The sequence below is a fragment of the Cricetulus griseus genome, unplaced genomic scaffold, assembly GCF_003668045.3.
Source record: "Cricetulus griseus strain 17A/GY unplaced genomic scaffold, alternate assembly CriGri-PICRH-1.0 unplaced_scaffold_95, whole genome shotgun sequence".
Taxonomy (NCBI): Eukaryota; Metazoa; Chordata; class Mammalia; order Rodentia; family Cricetidae; genus Cricetulus; species Cricetulus griseus.
In genome coordinates this window covers 66,393-76,780 of record NW_023277438.1, presented here as the reverse complement: position 1 = coordinate 76,780, position 10,388 = coordinate 66,393, and the positions used below count along the sequence as shown (strand labels likewise).

The 10,388-nt window shown below is 41.7% G+C and overlaps 1 protein-coding gene across 1 annotated transcript; it reads right to left on the bottom strand.

The window, feature by feature from the left end:
- Positions 1 to 2,753: 2,753 nt before the first annotated feature.
- On the bottom strand, positions 2,754 to 3,500 carry LOC113838895 (proto-oncogene FRAT1-like). The gene has a single exon (XM_027434402.2). It carries the CDS (start codon positions 3,498 to 3,500, stop codon positions 2,754 to 2,756), a length of 747 nt encoding a protein of 248 aa, XP_027290203.2.
- Positions 3,501 to 10,388: the final 6,888 nt, after the last annotated feature.

Sequence of the window (10,388 nt, the reverse complement as noted above, 5' to 3'; positions counted from 1 at the left end):
TTCCAAATGAGAAATAAACATCCTGGGCTGGCAGGATGGATCAGTTGGATAATGGTGTTTACACCCAAATCTCAAGATTTGATGTGTGTCAGGACCCACAGGCTAGAAAGTAAATTGACTGTTGAAAATTATCCTCAAACATACACACACACACACACACACACACACACACACACACACACACACACCATCAGCAGCAACACATATGTAAAATTTTTTAAAAAATCAAGGTGTATAGATACACTTTGTTCTAAATTTCATAAGTGAGGTAATTTTTACTGTCTCCCCTTTGGAGTCCAGTGACTTGAGTATGATGATATCATCACTTATCTATTGGTTTTCTTTACTTGTTCACTGAATGGAAGAATTTGAATCATGTTTGACTTGAGATTAGGATCTATAGACATTTATTTAGCACATTTTCAAGCATGTTGCTTTGAGAAATTGACGTCCACAGCCCATTGATTGTCAGTGATTTTGTTTTTAGGCACGTACCCTGGCAGGACTCAGTTCACTGGTATTTGTCTTCATTCTCTAACTGACTGAAGTGCCCAGTTATGAATCTGCTGACCACTGTTTCTACATTTCAGTCCAATCAAAGAATTGCAGGATTCCTGGCTGGATTCTTGATGGAAACATGTTCAGTAGTCAAGAACATCCATCCTTTTTGAAACCCACCTCAAGTCTGTCTTCCACCTGGCTGCCTCTTGCATAGTTTTTTGACAGCACTACAGGCAAATTCCTTCACTCCTTTCCAGAAATGTCCTTTCTTAGTCAGTGCAATCTTCTACTAGACTATTATACACTATATCCTCTAGAAATTTAGTAGAAAGTTCTTGGGTCAGGATGTGAACTCTGATATCAACAGTGAAATTGTATACTATTTTCCCATTTTAATTTCTGTGGCAAATTTTTTGATAATTCTGCATGGTGTGTTGACTAAATGCATACCTGTTAATTATGGTCTACACAAAAAATCAGGATAAAAGTAATTTTTATGGGTCAGACTACAAAAATTATTTATGTTCTGTGACCACTAGGTGGTGCTACCAATCAAGGAAAACAATGTGGTTAGTCTTGTTGGCCTATCAAGAATCACCCACAGCTGAGTCTCTAAAGAAAGAAATTAAAGAAGAAACCTGAAAATGGAAAGATCTCCCATGCTCTTGGATAGGCAGGATCAACATAGTAAAAATGGCAATCATGCCAAAAGCAATCTACAGATTCAATGCAATCCCTATCAAAATCCCAACACATTTCTTCACTGACCTTGAAAGAGCAATTCTCAATTTTATAAGGAGAGACAAAAGACCCAGGAGAGCCAAAACCACCGTACAACAGAGGAACTCCTGGAGGCATCACCCTCCCTATCTTTAAGCTCTATTACAAAGCTATAGTCCTGAAAACAGCTTGGTATTGGCACAAAAATAGACTGGAAGACCAATGGAATTGAGTAGAAAACCCTCAGGTTAACCCACACACCTACAAACACCTGATTTTTGACAAACAATCCAAATATATACGCTGGAACAAAGTGAACATCTTCAACAAATGGTGTTGGCATAACTGGATCCAAACATGTAGAACTACAGATAGACCCAAGCCTTTCATCCTGCACAAAACTCAAGTCAAAATGGATCAAAGACCTCAACGTAAACCCAGCCACACTGAAACTACTAGAAGATAAAGTGGGAAATATCCTTCAGTTAATAGGTACAGGAGACTGCTTCCTGACCATAACACCAGTAGCAGAAACACTAAGATCAACAATTAATAAATGGGACCTCCTGAAACTGAGAAGCTTCAGTAAGGCAAAGGACATAGTTAGCAAGACAAAACGACAGCCCACAGACTGGGAAAAGTTATTCACCACCCCACATCTGAGAGAGGGCTGATCTCCAAAATATGCAAAGAACTCAAAAAGCTATTCTCAAAAACACCAAGCAATCCAATTAAAAAGTGGAGTACAGAACTAAATAGACAATTCTCAAGAGAAGAATCTAAAAATGGCTGAAGAACAAATAAGAAAGTGTTCAACATCCTTAGCCATCAGTGAAATGCAAATCAAAACAACTCTGAGATAACATCAAGACCATCCTGGAGGGTCATGGGTTTCCAGTTCAGGAAACTAAAATGTTGTGCCAGGTTCCAGGATCCCAGAGACGAACCCAAGGTTTTGACACTATGATGCAAAAGCAAAAGGTTTCTTTTTATTTCAAGCTGGCCAGCTAGGATCTCACTGCATGGCAGGGAAGTGAGATACCAACCACCCAAAAAGAGAAGCTTATACAGGGGAAGACCATATGGTTGAAAGCCACAATTTACAGGGTTTCCATGATTACTTCAGTCATACAAAGTACAGAGTATAGCAGTAACTATATATTTTAAGTGAGATACATTTGAGTGAAATAAGACAGGGCATGGGCTTGCAGGGTTAGAGGGTCACTGGATACTGTCAATTATCCCCTTGGCTGCAGGATTTTTTTTCTTTTTTTTTTTTAACAAAAACCTGAACACATTTATTCAGAAGCAGTTCAGTTAAGTTAAAATCCTATAATCAGTTCAGCCCCAATTCCAGTCACTTGGGTGCGAAGTATAGATTTGTCACTAGCCACATCTGGGTGAATCCCTTGGCCCGCAGGTACAGGCTGGTGAGGTAGCTACCCTGCTTGTTAGCTGCCAGGGACAAGAAAGTCCTCCCCAGTTCTGAGCAGAGCCCTCCTCACCCAAGTGCCAGGGTCGCTGCAGGCTGCTCAAGGGCTCCCAGGTGATGGTGGCTCCTGCACAGGGGCGGACAGAGGCTTGAGGAATCGGGGTGAGGAAAGAATTGCCTGTAGCTGTACTTGTAGTGAATGTAGCCGCTGCACTGCCTCCTTGATGAGGTTTCCCGAAAGCAGGAGCTGCTGCAGGAGCTGGTGCGGATCTTCGTTGCTGGTGTGGGTCTCAGGCTGAGATCCAGGTCGCTGTTGCAGGAGGCAGGACATGGCTCTGCTCTGGGGCCAACCCCGCCGGCATGGGCCTGAAAGAGGCTGTGGGGTGCTAGGCTTGCCTGTCACCGGAGGTCCCTCAAGGCCAGGCTGCTGGGACACAGGGCATAGGGCACTGGCGACCGCGGTGAGCTCCACCACGCAGTAGGGAGCCGCCCGGCTCTGCATGCGCCCGCACTCCCACAGCATGCAGCGAATGGCTCCGGGGTGAGCTGGGGTCCCGGTCTCTGCAGGCACAGAAGATCGCAGCATCTGCCTCACCGGGGACCGGTTCTGTTCCACTGAGATCGCAGCCAGGACCCGCAGGGGCGGGGGGCCCGGGGCAGCACTGGGCGAGGCAGGGCCATTGTGCGCTGTGTCCAGCTTCAGCGTCTCGCCGATCTTGGCGATGAGCTGGTCCACGTCGGTCAAGCTGCCCAGAGTCACAGACTGCTGCAGCAGGAGGAAGCTGTCGTCCTTGTCCTCCCCCTCTGCCTCAAAGCCGGCTTCCTTCTCTGCCCTCTGGCACCGCATGGCCCTCTGCCTGGGACCCCTCGGCTGTGGGGGCATCGCTGGCGACCTGGCTGTCTGCGGGCTTGGTGGGCGGCTGCTAGGACAAGAGAATCACAGAGGCTGGGGCCAGGCTGGGCCTGAGATGCAGAAGCCTGGGGCCAACAGACTTCCAACCTAGGGAGGCTGCAGGATGTTTCCAACCAGCAATTAGCAAAAGAATGTTAACAGGAGTTTTGGACAGTTACCTACCCTTCTCTGAGAGCAAGCTTTCAGGTGCCAGCCATGGCACTCCTGATTTAACGAGTTAAATTTTGCCTTACCTGTAGAAATTCCCTTTTCAGGGCCCAAGTTCTGAAACTTTTATTGATTTTAATTTCCATTTGTCAGCTTTAATAGCCTGGTGCCTAGGTCTTGGGATATTCCCTTAAAGGCCTGGGGTATTGACAGTAAAACACAGACCATTGTCTAAAACTAGGAATTGGCCTGTGAGAGATGGTAATTGTCTGGGGCCAGGTCCTTTTTGGAAAGATTACTTTAGATCCTGAAAACCCAACTCCTCCCACCATATGGAGCTTTTGTCATTGGTCCAATGGCCACTTTTGGCTTAGTAATGTTCTAGAGATACCCTGTGATCCCTTTGTGTGGTGCCATTTGAGTACCTGCCTCTTGAATTTGTCCCTTCATATTGTGTCCTGATACTTCATAGAGCTCTATTCCTTTCTTCCCCCCTCCACCCAGAGTAGTACACAAGATGCTCTTTTCCTTAGAAGCTTAAATCTCAGCACTCCTGAGGCATAGGCAGGCAGAGGAGAGTTCAAGGCCAGATCACAGGTGAAATTAATTTATTCTGGCATATATCTTTGCTGTGTAATCCTCACATATGCCTAAGTAGGTAGACCTACAAGTTACCCTCTATTTACTTTGTTCAAAGTTCAACCTCGAGTATGAATCTAAAGACACTTAAGGATGATATCATATGTGGAATGCAAATGTGTCTAAACTGGTTCCTCTTTGAGCTTTACGTAAAGTTGGATGAATACCATCAATAGAGAGATTATTCCTTATTAACCTCCTAAGTGTGTGAAGTGATTTCTCCCTGGAAAGGCATATTAATTCTAGGACAGCTGCATTTCCATCTTGAAAAAATGTTTCTGAGACAAGCACTCTTATATTGATGTCAGTGGCTTTGATTCCAGTCTGTTTTTCTCCATGGCAATGACCTGGCTGACCTCTATATTACACCTCCAAAATTCTTCAATTAAATGACTGTATCACCTCAGAGATTTAAAATTGTCCATTTGAGTCATGTAGTCAATATCCAAAGCAGTCAGAGGAAAAGAATATGCATGTGGAGCATTGCTTCTGTCTTCAGACCAAAACAAGAGGAGTAGTGTATTGTGTACACTGCAGGGGAAACAGGGAAGGCAATCAGCTGCTGGAGTCACCATCATGAAAATGGACTTGACTGTGATACAATTGATGTTTTTGTAATTTCCCAGCATGTTTTAATGCATGTCACGTGAATAAACACAGACAGCTTGGAAATGTTATCTTAAGCAAAAGAATATTGAATGTGCAATTAGGCAAATTGCCTATGCAGATATATGTGTGCCATCCTGTTTGATACAGTTAAGTAGGTCAGAGGTTTCAGGTACAGGCCATTGGCTGTAGCTGCATGAGTCACCTTACAGTTCTCAGTAGCTAAAATTTTAGACATAAGTAAATTCATACAATGTCTTATTAGTGACAGTATTCCTACTAGGATAGAGCCTATATTGTTTGAAAGTCAGTATAGCTAAGCGTACTTCCATTTATTTTTATCTGTTTAAAAAACTAATTATTGACAACATTTTTAAAATTTCCTTTTTTAAATGCATTTTGTCCATAATCCCTTTGTTTCTATTTTTTCCATTGTTCCTTCCTTAAGAATTTCATTTCATTTTTATCTTCCGTGGTGTTTATTTATTTATTTATATGTATCAGTTTAGAGCAATGGTTCTCATCCTGTGGGGTCACAGCTCCCTTTGGGGAATCAAATGACCCTGTCACAGGACTAGCTTAAGATCACCAGAAAACACATATATTTATATAATTAATACCAGCAAAATTATAGTGATGAAGTAGAACTGAAAACAGTTGTACAGTTGGGGGGGTTTCCTCATCATGAGGAAATGAATTAAAGTGTCACAGCATTAGGAAAGTTGAGAGCCACTGCTTTTGGTCAATGTCTCCCATAGCTCAAGCTTGCCTCACACTATGTAATTGAGAATTAATTTGAACACCTAATCCTGCTTCTCCTGCACATTACTGGAAGGAAAGACATTCATCCAATTCGTTCTAGCTTTGGCCTTGACTTGACTCTGGGAAGGAAATAACAAGCAAATGAATATCCTCCAAGTTCTCAAGTCTTTATTGTGAATTTATTAATGAAGGAGGAACCTGTGTAAGAATTTCATTCACCAATTGCAAAGCAGGTGTAGTTATAGAACAGAAAGGGAGGGACAGGAAGAGAGATTTCCTGCTGTGACAGTAGTTGACATTTACCATGTGGAGTCAGGTAATCAATATTAGATGTTCCATAAATGTCCTGAATTCCATTTCTCAGTTTCATGGATCAGGCAAGCAAGATTCTAGATAAAGAAAAGAACTTATCATGAAACTAAATTCCTGTAGTTATAACATTTCAACCTAAGAAAAAGAACTGGATAAAATAGTCTTGCACTGCCTAACAGAATTGTTTTTTCCAGGTTTAAGAAGATAACCTTGAGAAAAATAATGTAGTTAGTACTGGATGTGCTCTAATACAAATCCCCAGTATCTGGAGCATATGACTATAAGCCTGTTTCAACTTTTAAATATAACTTTTGAGGGTTACATATACATAATATCCACTATCATTTTCTCTGTCTTCAAGACATTTTTATAGCCCCTTCCTTGTGTTCTCATCCGGGGCTTTCTTCTTCTTCGTCTTCTTCTTCTTCTTCTTCTTCTTCTTCTTCTTCTTCTTCTTCTTCTTCTTCTTGTTTGTTTAACAACAGATGCTGTGTGAATGTGATCTGTGTTTGGTTGCAGGACATCCCAGCTTTGAAGCAAAGGGTTGGCTGTGCTGAACATTGAGCATGTAATTGAATGTGCACACACAGCAACCTGTGCCATGGAAGAGGAACAGGATTGCTCTGCCAGATTGGAGGATTTTACTAAATTACTAATTTCCCACATCAGGACCATAACTGACTATAGTGTGGAAGCATGCAAAGCTGGGAGTGTCTGTGTGGTCTGAGTCATTTGATCTCTGCTCATTCAGTAGGGTGACTGCTAAAATCCTGAAGCCCATCTGGGTAGTCTTAACTAAGGATGAAATTTTGGAAGGTTTATCCATCAGGAGCACCAGTGGAGGGTAGCTTACAGGTTCCTTCCTGGATTCTCATCTTATTCTTCTGTGGAGAGCTGTAAGGAAGACCACAAGCCATGCCATGGTGATTGTGTGGCCCTGTATCCCCAGACCAGGAAGAGCAGATGGGCTGAGCTATAGAATCTGAACTGCTTGGGCTGGGATCGACCATGAACCAAGTTGAAGTTCTGCTGGTCCCTGTGTTGAACTGGGCAGTAGCCCTTGGTGTGGGGGACCCTTGGCAGTTTGCTTTTCTTCTCTTATCTAGGGTTGATCAGCAATACACCTGGGGAGCTGCTGGCTGCCTCAGAGCTAGGTGCTATTTCCTATTTTCCCTCCTCCTAAAAGGCCTGTTTACAAATATGCAGATTATCTGCATATTGCCAGGGGCTTAAGAGCTTGGAATTTGATCTGAGTTAATTCCTAGGGAGTTGTGGATGCTATAGAAGTCAACACCACTCTAAATAAAATTGGCATTTTTCTTTCAAGAGTGACCAGTTGTTTTGTTTTATTAATCTGCATATCCCTTGCTGGAACCTGTAAGAAGCAGCAGCACTGGATGCTACATAGTGGAGGTGCTCACCAAGATTAAGAAAGAAGGGAATACACACTGATGGATCACCAGTGGATTTGCTGTCCAGCATCAAGTTCAAGTTAGGAGTGGGTGTGTTTATATGGTTGCCTCAACTTCTGAAAGACTTAGGCTGATAAGGTACTGTAAGTGTGCCTCAGCTCCGGAAGGAGCTGGATTGGAAATAAAGTAGCACTGTCTCAAAAAGAAATTAGAAAAGGAAAATACAGAAAAATAGAAAAAGAAAATATATGGAAAAATGAGAAAAATAGAGCAATAGTAAATACAAATGTCATGCATGGGTTTATTGGGATTTGTTTAGATATCAGACCAACAGAATCTTCAGTTAAACATGTTATTGATTTAGAGAGAGTAGGGCATGGGGAGGAGGAAATACACAGAGCCTTCTAGAGGTTGCTTTGGACATGGTCAGGAAGGGCATTGAGTCACAGAGAGAGTACCAACAGACGAGAAAAGAGAACTGGGTTTGTTCCCAGATGCAGGAGAGAGAAGCAGCCACAGATTTCCTACAGCAGGTCAGAGTGGAGAAGGCTAGGGTAAGGTCAGTGTCAGAACTTAGATAACTTGCAGCCTTGGGAGATGTAGCTTTGGATGACTCCAGTCAAATGTATAAAAATGCTATTGATACAGCCAGCCAGAACCTGTGCTTAAGGCCTTATGGAGAAAGAAAGGCAACATAGGTAAATTTGGATCTGTTCAAATTTTGGATGCTCATAATACAAGAATTGACTGTAACTGCTGTGTTACCAGAGATTTCAATTAGGGATTTTTCAGTTCAACAAACTGATCATAACCTAGGGAAAATGAGAAATGTGAGGTGTATGCAAGTTGTGAATGTTTGGTGTGGCCACACATGAATGTTTGATATATGTAGGATTGTGAATGCATGAATGCTGACAAAAGGAACTGCTTAAATTTCCTTGGACATGGTTTGTCTCAGACATAGTAAATTAGCTACCAAAATTGCTTTAATTACAGTCAATAAGAACATCCAATTGGTCAGTCAATGTCTTTACAGGAAAGGTTGATTTGAATCCTCAAGATTCAGTTGGTGGAAAAATAACAGAGCCCATATCATTGATTGAGTGACCGTGGAAATCTATGGATGATTACATGGAATTTGGCAAAGGAGAAGATACTGAAATCCTCCTAAATTTTTATAGTTGTAAAGAAAAATCTAGAAAGTAAATGTTGATACATGATTTGATAAAGATTTTTGAGAAAAAGCCTCTCAGGAGACAGCTGCCTGGTAAAACCTTTAATTGATTTCAAAGAAAATTGATAATCAGTTTCCAAATCTTGGGCTGTTGCAATTCATGCTAATACATCCTTTCAGATTCCCAAAATAGTAAGGAGCAGTCCCATGAAAATACTATGTCAATTTTTACTATTGGTTCTTCTGATAGAAGAGCAGCTTATGTTATTACTAGTAAAAATATGCAGGAGAGACGGCCCCAACCACAGCTCAGAGAATGAATTTATGTGCTGTTGCAATGGTCTCTCCCCATCTAATAATATGATTCATTTAATCTATGGACTAAGAATCATTATGTTTTTATGGCTCTTTAAATTGTGGAGACAATTCTATACATAGAGGATCAGGTTCCTAATGTTATTTGGACATATTAAATATGCTGTTCACCTAAAAATTATCCGTGTTTTTGGGAGCTGTTCAGGCCTTTCTCCTGTCTACTGGCTAAAGGGATCGAGTTAACATATTGATTAATGAAAATGGTAGATTTGAATCAGGTAGAAAGAGCTCTACAGCCTCATAATTTTCATCATTTAATAACCAAAGTCTAAATATACAATTTGGTTAAGCTAGAGATTCTGCTCCTCCAAATTGCCAACCAATGAGGTGTACCCACAATATTTACCTATAACTAATTTAGGTATGAACCCAGATGTCCTAGAGGCAATTCGGTCATATCTCCTGTGTAGGGTATGCTTAAAGAGCAAGGCTATTGCCCAGGAAAATGGATTGGGAAGAATTTATAGGGCAACCCCCTGCCTGTGTCAGACAGACCCTCAGTACAGAGAGCCCCTGGAGACAGGAGAGGATTGGAACATTTTTAATGGGGCCCATTGTACCACAGCTTCCTATATCTCCTACTCTGTCACTTAGAAAAATGATGAACCTGTTTTGGTAGAACAATGCCTGCTATCTAAAATAAAATTGGAGGCTTCTCATGCCCTGGTTCAGGAGCAACACAATGCAGGTCACAATGTCCTTTCAACTTCTCCCTGGAATACCCCAATATGTGTTTTTAAGAAAAAATGAGATAATTGAGGCTGTTACAAGACTTGAGACAGTTCAATAAGACCATGATTCCCATGGGTACCACTCAGCCAGGGATGCAAGAGCCTGTGGCCATCCCAAAAAATTGGCATTTACTTGTGATAGATTTAAAGGATTGTATTTTCAATATTCCTCTGCACCCTGCTTTTGTCAGCATTTTGTGTTCGGTGTCCTATCTCTTAATTTAATAGAGTCTTACAAGAGGTTATCAATGGGTATCTTTGCCTCTAGGCATGGCTAATAACTCTACCATGTGTCAAGTTTCAATCAGTTTTGTCAGGATTTTGTAATTACCCCCAAAACTGGCATCCCTTACAACACCCAAGGACAGGCTATTGTGGAACAGGTCCATCAAATTTTAAAAGCTTATTTGGTTAAATAAGGGGGACCTTGAGGGATCCCTTGGCTCGCCTCACACTACTTATTTATGTTTTAAATTTTTTAATAGTGGATAATTCTAATAACTCTGGATCAAATCGTCATTGGCAGTCCTCTGTGCAGAAAAAAGTCTCTGGATAAATGAATAGGTCTTGCCTGGGGACTTTTGAGAGGGCCAAATCCGGTTTTGATGTGGGCTCCTATGTCTATTTGCAGTTTTCAGGAAAATGGTGAATCTCCAATCTCGGT

Bases quoted from the DNA above. Each gene is read 5' to 3' on its own strand.
- LOC113838895 (XM_027434402.2), bottom strand. From the start codon at position 3,500: ATGCGGTGCCAGAGGGCAGAGAAGGAAGCCGGCTTTGAGGCAGAGGGG.